This window comes from Pseudorca crassidens, chromosome 11, assembly GCF_039906515.1.
Source record: "Pseudorca crassidens isolate mPseCra1 chromosome 11, mPseCra1.hap1, whole genome shotgun sequence".
In the NCBI taxonomy this organism is placed as follows: domain Eukaryota; kingdom Metazoa; phylum Chordata; class Mammalia; order Artiodactyla; family Delphinidae; genus Pseudorca; species Pseudorca crassidens.
This window is the reverse complement of record NC_090306.1, coordinates 68,303,213-68,317,893: the sequence shown is the minus strand read 5'-3', so window position 1 is coordinate 68,317,893 and position 14,681 is coordinate 68,303,213. Positions and strand designations below refer to the sequence as shown.

General features: G+C 34.4%; 1 protein-coding gene across 1 annotated transcript in view; it reads right to left on the bottom strand.

Annotated features, from left to right (window-relative positions):
* The window catches only part of PTPRQ (protein tyrosine phosphatase receptor type Q), a 239,279-nt gene that overhangs the window by 127,532 nt on the left and 97,066 nt on the right, over positions 1 to 14,681 (bottom strand). Inside the window, exons 22-25 of the mRNA XM_067698707.1 lie at positions 6,949 to 7,109; positions 6,110 to 6,255; positions 2,023 to 2,191; positions 255 to 545 (exon numbers count right to left, since the gene is read on the bottom strand). Of these exons, the coding sequence (XP_067554808.1) occupies positions 255 to 545; positions 2,023 to 2,191; positions 6,110 to 6,255; positions 6,949 to 7,109 (767 nt within the window). The remainder of the gene's footprint in view (positions 1 to 254; positions 546 to 2,022; positions 2,192 to 6,109; positions 6,256 to 6,948; positions 7,110 to 14,681) is intronic.

Below are 14,681 nucleotides of genomic sequence, written 5' to 3'. Positions count from 1 at the left end.
GAAAAAAAGAATATTAAGTGAAACAAAAGTGATTAGCATCAAGAAGAAGAGGCTTTAATAATAATGGGACTTAATTTTTATCAACAGGTAATTATTTTAAGAAACTTAGAGCTTACTGTGTTTATTGAAAGGCTAATTACTTAAGAACAAACAGAATCTATGTAGTGATAAGAATAATGTTTTCTATCAGAAAGCAATATAAATAAGAGAACACCGACAATCTGCTTAATAGGCAATAAAAGGGTCCAGCCTACCATCTTCTTCAGTTTTGATGTGTAGTTGGGCAGTATAGGTATCAGAGAATCCCTTTTCTGTTGATGGAGTGATTTTTAATATATAATCAGTATATTTTTCCAGATTATCAAAATACATGCTTCTGTCATATGTAACTAGAGGTGGTCTCACGTGGCGAAGAGTTTGCTGTGAGCTCAGAGAAACATAGTAGAAGACTAGACCGTTTGGTTGAGACGGAGGGCCCCAGCTTACATTTATTGCAGTTGACGAAATGGACTTGTAAGTCAGGTTTCCAACAACTCCTTCAGGTACTATGACAGGTAATGTGCAAAATATAAAAATCATCAGTCACCCTAAATAAAATATAAGTAAATTCACAAACCGGAGGATAATTGTTGAAATGGCAACTACTACATCACCTGCTCTTACATTATTTAAATCCACATGTGGTAACATCATCTACTACAGAATATCTTCTAAATAATTATATTAAAATCATTCAAAATAAACCCTGTCATCTTTAATATGTGTGAGAACTGTTTTATGCAATATTTTCTTGGCTTTTCCTTCCTACAAGATGGTGATTATGAGTCTGTATATGAGATTATGAGTATGTGATGGAAATTATGTGTATGAGATTAGGAGTATGCACACATGTATGTGTGCATGTATACTCAGATATTTCAATATTTTGATAATGTATATTATCTAAACAATATTTTTAGTTTCTTTCTTCTAAAGATTATCCTTATTGTACATATGAAGTCATCCAGGGCCTCTCACTGGGAACAGTGCACAGTAAGTGTTTATTATTCATGGTGCTATAATAATAACTGATAAAACGTTATAGGTTGGTGAAAATCTTGGGAGAGATCTGCATTTAAAGAATTCCTGAAATGATATTGACCACAAATTGCACTAAACATTTTTGCTAAAGACTCCCCAAACTTGTATTTCCACATATCATTATCTACTCTGCTGATCAATGAGTAAACAATTTAAAAGATTGTTCCAACAACAGGGAGAACATTCATTCTTCATACTTAAAGTATCTGTCAAATTTATAATCTTCAAATAATAAACAGAATTCTACTCTCAGCAGAAATTTAGGTCAGTATCATTTCTCAGTAAGAGGACTAATCTTTAAAAAATAAATGGACCATAGAAACAACCACAAGAAGAAATAGACAATGATCCATGTATCATCGTGTTCTTGAAACTGAAACCTAAAAAACAGCAAGAGCTTCAGTCATTATAGTTTTCTGAATACTCAACACAAACAGGATTCTGCAGAAGCCACAAATGAGAAACTTCCAGAGTTAAAAAAAAAAAGATATTTTGGACATATTAGTCACAAACACAGTAAGAACAAAGATGCTGCATAAAATCCTTTGTGGGTTCAAAGACTGAAAAGGAAACAAGTTGCTAGAGAGAAAAAAATGTCATTTCTAGAGCAAATGGATATTAAGTATTGGAAAATCCATCCACATACGCAACGGTTTTTTCCATGCCCATAACCGATGGCTGTGACATCTTTCGAAGCAATGAAAGTGACAGAATTTTTATAAATGGATGGTAGCAGTTTTCAGGAATAGAAAAGGCTGTTACTGTTGTAATAGGTTTATAGCTATATTAAATGCATTTTCAAACTTCTATGACTGGTTAAATGTGCCTAAATAAAACACATATTTTATTACCAATACATACAAATAGAAAAAGATTCTGAAATAATTATAAAGTTTTAAATTAATCCTATTAAACATTAATGAATGCTTTTCATTTACATACTGTCTTGATCTGTGTATACTTGAACTATGTCACTGCTTTTATTCCCATTTCCAACTGAAGTACTTGCTGTTACCCAAAATGTATAGTAGCTGAATATTGCCAGTTTATCTATTATTGCAGATACGGTCATATTGTCAAAGTCATTGGTTACTTCATGGAGTGTAAAATTCTGAAAAATAAACATATTGTTTTAATTGTTCAGAGTATATTTTTAGTATACATGAGCATTTCAAAGTAATTATTATTCATGGATTGGTTGCCTCAGTATTTTAATATGTTAATTTTTGAGGAAAATAAACAAAGAACTTTTTTATTGCAATAATTAAACTGGAAATATGTTTGTACTGAAAGAGGAATAGATGGTAGCAGTTTTATTAAATCAACATACAGAGTAGCAGAAACTCCAAGCTTAGCTGCAGTGAGGAAGGTCTAGTGGTGAACTGGAAATGCTACAATGTGCTGACCAGTGTCAGTTTCCCTTATGAAACATTCAAGTATTTTTCAAAACATTGACTATATATTTTTAAACAAGTTTGAGAGTATTATAAAAATTTTAAGTGTCTTCTTCCTGTTAACAGTGTAGGAATTACGGAAGTGTTCACCTCTTTCTATGAACTCAAATGGTTATTATCTTTCATAGACCCTCTTTTTTTCTACAGTCATGTAGAGAAATGGGAAGGCAGTTGGATACACTCTCATATGTGCTGAGTAAGAGAAATTTTAAAATTCTCTTGCATGACCCTAGTTATATTTGTCCCAAGGCATTTTTTGATAATTAAGGAATTACAATCATCCCTTCCTTGACCAAATTTTAAACACAAAACACATAGTCAAAATCAATTCTAAAATAAAGGAAAACAGACTTTTAAAAAAGTCACGTAGGTAATTAAATATGAATTAAGTATGAATAATTTTATAATAATGTCTACTTATACTGAGAAACCTGAATCATTCCAATCTGCACAAAGCCCTTAGAGTCCAAAGACCTGCATTCAATTCTGGCAACAGCTCTGGATAAATCATCTGATCACAAAGCTTCTCCAACTGTAAAATGGGAATAATCATTTCCACTTCACAGAGGGCTTTTGAGGATTAGATAATATAAAGCATATAAAACAATACCATCTCTGGCACATGATAAAAAACTGATAATTAGTAAAAAGTTCATTAAAATTAGTAACACAGGATAATCAATTTGACTAAAATTTATAGTTATCTTGGTTCTGCAATGTATCAACAAACTAAATTCAGCAAATTTTTGTGGTTCTTTCCCAGTATAGGGAGTGGGGGAGAGTAAGTGTCAGAAAAGATCTATTTTACTTTTGTGGTGACTTATTTAGGAACAGACAAGTTAAAACATATTTAATCTCACACAAAATATGATCTGTGAACTTAATATCTTCCAACACATCTACTTTACACATGGCATAACTGGCTTACATAAATTCTCTCTTAAAATATTAATAGAGCTTTTTCACTTTTCTTTGCTATAAAATTTATTCCGACTACCTATGACCTACCTTGATGACAATATTAAGTAACAAATTATTTTTAATCACCCAGAATTTATTCATGCTGAGTGTGAGTAAACATGCACAGACATGTAACAAAGTTAGAATTATACCAATTATCCAGATGATTATTCATCTATTTATTTTTGGAAAAAATGTCTTGTGGCTCAAACTATCTAATTAAGGTTTATTCTTTGTGTATATGGATGCAGTCAGAAGGTATTTAGTAAAAACTTCTCAAATTTGATTAATCAGCCAGTACTCATTTAACACTTTTTAATAAAAGACACTATGTCAGGCAAACTGAGGAGACATAAGTGGGTAAATGTTAAAATGTAGAAGAGTTAATATACTATACAAAACACAATACACCACAATTGGAGGAGGGACAAGATGTATTGCCAAGTAGTAGCAAAGAGATTAAATTCCACAAAGTCAGAAGAAGGAAAGATCACTTCACAACAAACTCAAGTGCTCCAAAATTATAACTAAGTACTGAAAATAATGTTGATCTGTTGTAAGAATTTTACGTTCTATGATTAAAACATTTATTGAGCATTATCATACTGTACCAGAGGACTTCAGGGGATGGAAAGACAAGCGGCACACACAACTCTTTTCTTCGTGTTATTTGCTATGGGATGAGGGAGCTAAGATAAGTAGCAGATACCAGGAATAGAAAGCAGAATATGATGTGCCATGCATGAGATATGCCACAAAGTTCTATGGGAAGAAGAAAGAGAAGGAAGAAAACAGCTCTACATCTATTCTGCTACATAATTTTCATTTTGAGGATTTCTTCTATTCTACCAATCCAAAATAGAAAATTAGGTAGTGAAGATTTTTATGCTATATTTAATGTTAACTTCAGAAATAAATTAAAGCATGGATGAACTTCAAGAAATATAAGAAATGTTTTAACATCATTAGCCTGTGTGCCCTCTTGCAGCTGTCACACCTAAAAGCACTCTTAAGATAATTTAATAAAAGATTACATTTTCTAAGATAGGTGAATTGCAAATGGTATCATATTATATACTCTGGTTTGAATAAGAAGGTTCATAAAATCATGTTGAAATCATAGTTAAACATTTACACTCGATTACCTAGATGTGGACAAAGAGAACCAAAATTGAATCAGAGACAAGCCATAAAGTGAACTGTACAGAGGCAAAACCTTTGCTAAGATTCAGAACTACTGAATTTTGAATACTGAATATTGGTTAAATGCATGAAAAAAATCTGCAATTTGAATGGCCTCTATGACATAATGACACATTATTAAATTTGTAAACACATTGTGGTAAAAAAAAAAATAAATTGCACACTGATCCCCATTCTTCCCCAAATACAGAAAAGGAAGAGCAAAAATTGCTTGATGTACAGAGTTAAACAAACAAACAGATCCTCTTTTCTTACGCAGTCCCACTCTGAGAGGGCCTTGAGCAGAATATAAAAATAGAACCAAACTCTGGACTGTCTTTTACTCACTGCTGAGTAAGGCCTAAGACAGCTTGCAAAGTTCTGCTCTGACCTTATTCATTAGCCTAAACTGTACTAAATCAAGTCATACTTTATTTAGTCCCAGAGATTTCTGCTCACAAGAACTCTAGTGGCTACACATGGGTTGTTAATCACAAACGGAATTAGGCAACTTAGAATTAATAAGACTCATCTCTATCCTCCTTCTGCTTAAAAGGATGCAAACACTTAATAATGGTCAGAGTCATAATCAACATGCAGTCAACAGTCCCTATCAGTAAGGTACATATTCTGTAAATTGCAGTATTTCTTCTAAATTAGTGTTTTCCAAGTTATATTCCAACTCTCCCCATTCCTGATTCAATCACAACCAGTCTAGTTTTAATCTTTTCATCTACTAGAGTTCTGTGAAACAGTTTGGAGAAATAAAAGAATTTGGCTGAAAAATTAAAACTATTTCTTTAAACAAAATGCACTTTAGCTATTTTTATAACTGTTATTGTTCATATCTCAGAAAGTGTCCATCTGCAAAGTGTGCGACCCTATAACCTTGCATACCTCAAGTTAAATAAGCACATTTTAATAGTTTCATTACATCTGATACGAAGCAATGATGATGATGATGATGATGATAAGCCCTCCTGCTAACAACTGAAAATATTTTTAGAATTGAAGAAAAACACACAAACGCATCCAAACATGAAAACTATTTATATTATATACAAACAAAAAGAAATTTTTTTTTAGCTGAGAAATAATTGAGGGTAAATGAAACCATTAACTCTCTAGTGAACACTTCTTGGAGAAGAGGCACTCAGGGCCATATTTATATACAGAATTTTTAAAAGGTGGTAGCTTCATTGTTGGTAACACATTTGAAGCTGATAGAGAAACATGTGTGTGTTTGAGTATATGTGTGCATGCTTAGACAGTTTAAAATGTATTTATTTCTCCACCACATTTTTCTATGTCAATGGCAGTTCTACAAAATGTCTACACAAAATTCTAATAAGCAACTTTTTCTACCATGCCAAGTCTTTATCAACAGAGCTGAAGGATGTAAGTAAAGAAGCAGGAGAAAACTCAGGTCTTACCTGCACAAAAGTACCTGAAGTATTCCTGTAATAAACAGAATAATATTGTATAATCCCATTAGGTTTTGAAGGAGGCGTCCAAAAAAGAAGTACTGATGAAGAACTGAGGTTTGCATAATGAACATCTTTGGGAGGATCACTTGGTGCTAGAAAACAAATGATCGAACAAAAAACTGTACTTGTGTCTCTAAAAAATGTGTGAAATATTCTAAATGTTACCTGCCTTTGATTAGTTATGATAATTGTTTAAAAACTAAGAATAATATCTAATTAGAAATCAGAAATGAAATCCACAAGGCTCATTGGGCCATCCCCGTAACACTCTACCATAGCAATATCTAAGCAGAGACAGACGGATTTCTTACTCATAAAACACTATCCCAGTTCTAAAACATGCCTACTGCCCTAGATTTGAAAACAACATTATGACGAGTTTCCAATATAGAATGCATAATATGAAATTCTAATTTAACTTACAATTTTGAAATTGAATAATAGAGGACAAAGGCAGAGAGCCGACTTCATGCGTTTTACTTTGTTTCATTTAAAAACACACTAAATGCTTACTAAATGTTGAGTTCTGTGCTGAGTGCATTTACAAATATAAATTCATTTAATCCTCATAAGGACCCTGTGAGGTAGGTAACATATCGTTTCCATAATACAGATGGGAAATTGAGGCACAGAGAGATTAATATCACATAGGTAGAGAGTGAGCAAAAAGCAATTTTGCATGTAACTGTGACAGATATTAGGTTTAATAAGACATATTTATATTTAACACATCTTTTTTCTGAGTATGATATTCTTTTACTTGGCCTACATCCATAAGAACTCACCTCCTTCGGGTGTTCGAAAGTTAATGATATTGCTTCTCGTTTTCCCTTCACCAAATCGGGTGCTAGCTGTTACATAAGCACTATAGTCAACATTATAGTCCAAATCTGAGAACTCTAATGATGTTTCAGTTACATTAATGTTCTTTAATGATGATCTGTCCCTAAGAGGAAAATAAAGGATTATCTGCACAACTGACCTTTAAATTAAACGTTACAGATATATTTTGAGTACAAGTACATTAAAAATAAGCAACATTTATGCACAGATATTAATCCGGATTAATGGGATAAAGATGCTACTTATCCAGAAATGCTGAAAAGAACGAATTTCAGAATAATTCAGTGAGTAAATTCTTTTGTTTTCAAGTATATCCAGTAATTCAATCAAGTGTTAATAGGATGTTCATATTAAGAGTTTGCTTGGACTGATTTTAATGGCCCTCTAGGAATTCTGTGTGTTCAAAGTAATTACAGCATTCTTTTTCATACGAATGTTTTAGTTGTTCAAATATGTGTTCTACTGAAGTGTTGGCAAAATCTAATTTATACCATATATTTATCAAACACATTTTACATATATTGTACAAAAGTAACATTTACTTCAGACCAATTCAAATCAATTTCAAATGATAAATACCTGAACAGTAATATCTAAAATAACGAGTATGGGTCATCCTTTATTTATGTAATTAGAAACAAGATTTAAAATAATGTATGTACAACATAACAGGAAAGCAAAAAGTAGAGCTCACATCTCTCACTCAATTAAAATCTTAAATGTATCTGAAATATCACTTCAGAAAAGAAAGTAAATATTGACTTAAACTCTCCAAGTAAGTATCAAAATGCCAGGAGAGGGGGGAAATGTCTAAAGAGCATACTGTTGCTAAGTAATACAGCACTACAATTAATTTCAGTCATGTTAATTCAGTTTCCATAGAATTGGGGATAGATTAGAATTTAAAGAATGAATATGTATATAATGGTACTGAAAACTATGCATTTTAAAAAGGAATTTTGATTTTTAAGAGCAATAAAGCGAGAGAGAGGCATGGACATATATACACTACCAAACGTAAGGTAGATAGCTAGTGGGAAGCAGCTGCATAGCACAGGGAGATCAGCTCCGTGTTTTGTGACCGCCTGGAGGGGTGGGATAGGGAGGGTGAGAGGGAGGGAGACTCAAGAGGGAAGAGATATGGGAACATATGTATATGTATAACTGATTCACTTTGTTATAAAGCAGAAACTAAGACACCATTGTAAAGCAATTATACTCCAATAAAGATGTAAAAAAATTAATTATTAAAGAATTTAGATAAGAAAATATGAGTAATATCACAGAAAAGATACAAATCTCATGTAATCTCAGTTTTTTCTTTTTTCGAAGCACAAGGCATCCGAGAGGTAAATGGATATTCCCTCTGAACATAAAATGCACTTTCTTTACCACTGAAATATTTGAATCCTTGAATCATTAGGGGAATAACAGATTTTAAGTGAATTAAGGATATCCACAGAGAGATCCATTTCAGCCATGGTTTTACCATTACAAAAGCATCAATTCACTCCAAATATAAGTATGGTTATCTGAAAAATAGCTGGAAAGCTTACCATGGTGAGAAATATGGATTCAGAGTATGAGATTAGAGACAGGCAGGATTAGCCAGGCTATTCAGTAATTTGAAAGAGTTTCATCAGACATCCTTTTTCAGAAGCCATAGGGAGAGCTGAGTTCTCTCTTTGACTTCGCTGAGACTATAGGAGAGAACCTTTTAAAACTCTTAATGCTGTGGCTATTAGGCTATTAGTCTGAGAAAGATGCCTTGTCATAGAAACTTTACGCAACTGCATACTCCTGTCATTGGTCACAGGTCATTAGAACACTACAGTATAGCTAGTCCAATTCAGATCTCTAAAGCTATGAAATTAGCTAAAGCAACCTAATTGCATTGTATCTGTTTCAAAACTTTCTTTTCAAGCATATTTTTAATAAGATCTGCTGCCTTGTATGACTACTTTCTTACCCTGATCTTCACAGCAAAATAGTGCAGATAAGGATCTGCCTACAATAAGAAAAACCCCAATTATGTTCCATAAGTAACACAGAATCAAGGCAATTACCTGGAAAATGCAGGTCAAACATAAATTTTGTCTTAAATATCTGGATATTTCAGTAAAAAGAAGATAGTCTTTATAAATTATCTGAATAACAAATTCAATAGTCCACCTCAGCATACATAGGTATAGTTTCCACATCTACTCCAGTTTATCTCCAGGGACAAAACAGTGCTAACAAAAAATTTTCAAATACTGATATGTCTTGTCTGTTTGGTGTTTGTAGTTTAGAGTTGTGGCTGATATTTTAATAACTATGGTAGAAAAATATCTGAGCACAGATAATCTTCAATTGAAGCTTCAACTTCTGGTACAAGTTCAGAATGTATCTTGGGTACATAAGAGATGGTCTGCCATAAAACTGAGAACCCAGAAGTAGGAAAAGGAAAGAGAAGTGATGCTGTTCCCAAGGATCCGACTCCACCCTCCTTGCTCTTATGCTGCTGCCAGATTGGCGGAAACACACAGAAACCTCTGGGCTGAGGCCTGAGCTCTCTCTCTGCTCTCTGAAGAGCCATCTCATGGGCAATCCTACAGTTTCTGCCATGCATAAGAAACCCAGCTTTGATGCTGCTGGAATCAGTTGTTACTCCTGGTTTTAGCTGGTTTAGTTTTAAAATGTCTGTTTTGTTCTTATTAGTTTAAAAATATTATAATAGGATTATGATGTGTTCCACTACAGCGTTTTATTTCCATTTATAAAAGTATATGTTCTATATCTTGATTTTCTCATGTTAATAACAATAATCTATACCATTATTTTCTTTTTAGTTGCCTAATTTGGATATAGCATATTTCTTCAGCCTTCCCTCTATAAATTAACATTTAGGTTGTTTCTCTTTTTTTTCATATTACTATCAGTGATGCAGTAATCATTCTTACTCAAATATCTTTCCATAACAATACTTTTATTTCTGCAGGTTAAATTCCCAATAGTGTGACTGAGTCAAATGGTTTTATAAAATTTTTATTTTAATGATAATTAATAAATCATTATTATCTGGAGTCACAGCAAGTGTGCAAACTTTCACCACCTGTCTGGATATTAATTTTCTTAATTTCTGCAAATTTAATTGACCAGAAACATTTATTTAATTTGCACATCTCTGACGATGAGTAAAACAGATTATCTTCTTATTGGTCATCTGCAGTCCAATTTTTGGAATAACTTATTCATACATTTTCTTTTATATACTTTATTTTAGTCTTTTAAATGGAATACAGTGTATGTCAGGGAGTTAAGGAGGCATTGTTCTTTTATAGTGCTGCAAATTGAGAAAGATAGATACCTTCCCCACTCCTTCTGTATTTAGTGATGATATGTATACAATCAATATTCAACAAAATTCAGCAAAATTCTTTGAGCACCTACTATATGTCAGGAACTATTAAGTGAGTAAGAGACAGGCCTTACCCTCAAAACAGAGAGACAAAGCAGTAAGTAATTATAAAACAATTCATTAATAACAGTGTGATCCCCTTAAGGGCAGTAATTTTTCCCCTAGTGGCTAAAAGCAAAGAAAAAGAGAAAGAATGAGTGAGGACATTAATCGTGACCCAAGAGTAGAAAAGGAGAATAAAGCACAGCCCCCAGAGATGCAGGAAACTGTTCACTAGAAAGCAAGTTTGTGAGGTTTGAGAGTAGAATAGGGAGTTGAGGAGGGAAGAGGAAGAGAGAAGGCCCACCTGACAGAGCAGGTCTAACTCGTACATATCCAAAGTCACAAACTGTGTGGAAATGGAAGGACCATAAATGTCACACAATACTTAACCTATAAAGTAGATAACTTAGAAAATCAGCCAAACCTCCCACGCAGTGCAGATTTTCAAACTGAGGGAAAAAAAAAAACTTGGGGAGTCTTCAGTGCTATCATTTTACTGATTTAACTTATAAACTCATTAGAACATTTTTAGAGCCTTTTTTTTTTTTTTTTTTTTTGCGGTACGCGGGCCTCTCACTGTTGTGGCCTCTCCCGTTGTGGAGCACAGGCTCCGGACGCACAGGCTCAGCGGCCATGGCTCACGGGCCCAGCCGCTCCGCGGCATGTGGGATCCTCCCGGACCGGGGCACGAACCCGTGTCCCCTGCATGGGCAGGCGGACCCCCAACCACTGCGCCACCAGGGAAGCCCTAAAGCCTTTTTGAATTTGAGAAATCAAAAGAATCTGAATGACTTTGAAATTATTCTGAATAAATATAAGATGGAGTTTTTCTGTTTGTCTACACTCATTGGTAACATCAAGAAAACATATTGGGATGAAATTAATGGAGTCTTTAAGATGAAGTTATTTCCTAGTTAATTTACACTTCTTTTCAAAAGACAGACCACATTTTGACATCTAGGGCATAAAGGAAATTCTAGAGCTTAAGAGCAGTTTCTTTGCTCTGCTTTACCAATTCCTTTGCTCATTTCTTATCACATCAAGACTATGCTAAGCAACAACTGCCTAAGAGGAACCATGAATATCAAAACCATATGGAAAGACTTAAACAAAAGTCCCCATTTCCCTAACTGTGAACATGAATGGTTTCCTAGACAAGGTATGAGGCTCTTTGAAAGGTCATGGTCTCAATTCTAATCTTCATCATTTGGTATTTTGTTCCATGTGGGCAATCTAGCCTGATGATATACCCATTCCTGTACATTCCTATGAATTTATTTTTAAAAGTTTAATCTGCTATTATCTAAATATTCTACACTAATCCTTTCACTCACTAAATACCACTCTCCAAAATAAAGAATTTCAACATGCATTTACTTGACTATCAAATCATTTTCTCCCTCACATGACCCAGCAACTTCACTAATTTTCCCACTCCAATGACACTGGTCTTCTATGTTGCAATTACTCTAGAATATTTACTCTTCATAGATGGATTGAATCAGTAGGTTAATAATTACATATCAAAGAACCCCAAACTAGCATAAATAGCTGCATATTCTATGATCCTAAAGCTTTACTAGAATCTCAGAGAAAGTCTGAGTCGAAGTAGGGTATTCATTTATTGTTACTCTTATTCCTGCTGTCGTCATTTGCTTGGCTGGTTGATTTCATTTCATTTGGTTTGACTTTGTTTTGCTTGTTTGCATTTAGCAGAAAAGACACATTTATAAGATTAGAGGAGAATGAGGTTGAAGCTCACTTATATACTTATAAACCATCCTCTTGAAGCCAACATAGGAATTAGGGTCCACAAGACAAGAGGAGGGACTGTACTTAAGCTGGAGGAGAAAGATTTCATCCCGAGGACAGACACAATCCCTCGGGCCAAAATAAAGCATTTGGATTTTATTCCAAGAGTAATGGAAAGTCTTCTGAATGTTTTCTCCTGAGTGTAATCTTTGGGTGAGTGATGAAAATAAAATTTAAAAATCCCATTCAATACTGAGATTCATTCTTCTCTCTCTCTAGATAGACACACACAGGAAGGGAGGGAGGGAAGGAAGGAAGGAAGGAGGGAGGGAGGGAGGGAGGGAGGGAGAGAGGGAGGGAGGGAGGGAGGGAGGGAGGGAGGGAGGGGGGGAGAGAGAGAGAGAGAGAGATCGAGATCCTTATTCAAGCCTCAAGTCTCCATGTATCTGGCCTGCCCACCCCTCCAGTTTCATCTCTTTCCACTTTCCTCCTGTGCCACTATACTCAAGACACAGGGCCATCTTGCTGTTGCCCACACCAAGCTTCTTGCTGTTAACCACACTTGATGAAATTATTTGAGTTTCTACAACCAGTTAGTATACCCCTGGGCTTTTCAGCTAAATATGTCATTATTTTGCTTAAGCCAATTTAGGTTGGGCGCAATCATTAGAAACTAAAAGAATCTTGACTAACACCTATTTCCATTATTTAATAGTTTATCATATGCCTCGATCCTGAGTATTTCCACCATCATCATCACTCCTTGCTGAACAAGCCTGCTTTGTCCATTTACCATTGTAACTGTGAGGACCAGTTATTCAACTGGTTTACACATAACAGTATGATCATGCTCTCATAAGGGATAAAGTCCATGAAACTATGCAGACCAATATCAAGCCAGTGATTTTTTTTTGGTAGAAATATGCCATATGAGTTGACGCACTAAGCTTAATTTATTATAACTCCATTAGTCTTCAATCACAAATGCTCTTATCAAACTAAGACTTTCCCAATCCTATAAGCATACTGTTGAGTTTTTAGAACAAAGGGCAATTATACCACTTATTCCTAGTGATTTGGGGAAAGCATGATTTGAGAGTAATACAGATCTGGTTATGATCCTAGTTCTGTCATCTTCTAGTTCTGTAACCTTAATCAACACCTTAACCTCATCAAGACTTAATTTCCACAACTATAAAATGGTGATAATATTCTTCACTTCAAGGTTTTGTCACGAAAAACAAGTGACAGGTAAGAAACCAAACACAGCATTTGTCCCAAAATGTTAACTATTCCACTCTCCCTCTTGAGTCCTTTTCTTTAGCTCTCCAAGATGTTTTGTTCCCCAATCACAATCTTTCCTAGCTTTGTACATTTCACAAATGGGATGAGAAGACCCCTGAAATTGAAGGTATAAAAACTCAAGATCCACAAAGGCAAAGTAAATGACTAAAATGATTGAATTTAAAACAGAGTGTGGTGGGAACTGAGGTAAACTGCAAAGCAAATGCTCCACCTAAAGACCACCTCTATTTAATTCCTGCTGATTTATTTTCATGGGGAATACGGCAAAAGAATTCTGGTTTTTGTAAGAAACAAAGGAAGTTGAAGTTTCACTAGATATCTACTCACTATACTGACAGAATTCTATTCAGAATTTATTAACAGTTTGCTGGTCCAGCAAAGCATGGGTGGCCTACCAATAGCCTGCTTGTCGCCTCGGTACCCAAGCTTCATCCAAGTCATTCATGAAAATGATTAGCAAAAAAAGAGCTGAGACAGAGTTCTTAATATCCCACTAGAAACCTCAGGTTAAATGATCAAAAGCACCCTTACACTCAACCACTCCATCTACCTGTGTTTGTATCTCCCACTATCCTAATCCTGCCCCACTATTTCATGTCTACAATGCTCCTTATCAACTTCTTGACATAGTTCATTCATGCTGCCTCCAAGCCTTCTACTGTTCCCACTGAGATGTTCTCCTGACTTATCAATCTGCCTTTACCAACTTCATTCCAAACGGGAGGTGAACTCAGGAAATTTGAAATAGCCCCCTCCCCATTCTGATTATTGATCTATATCATATGTTCAAACTATTAGGTAGTTTTAATAGAGTGAAAATCGTTTAGAAAAGTGGAAGAAATAGGACTAAGCGTATCTTTTTAGCATAATGAAAGCCATTTCCAAAGGTAAGCTTTTATGCTACAGGGGGAATCATTTGACCAGTGACATTTAATAAAATGCTGCAGTGAAACTGTTTTGACTTCCTAATATATTGCTCAGCAAGTATTTTTAAGTTATCTCACATGGGCATATTTTATCTCTAATTAGTCTAAATTATTTTAAGGTTCTATATATTTTTTATCTCCCCACAGAGTTTAATAAACATTTGTCAGACTGACTGATTCAAAGTTACTTCTCATAACAACTACTAAGAAGACCAAGAAACATTTAAAGGCCAAGGTTTGTATATAAGCT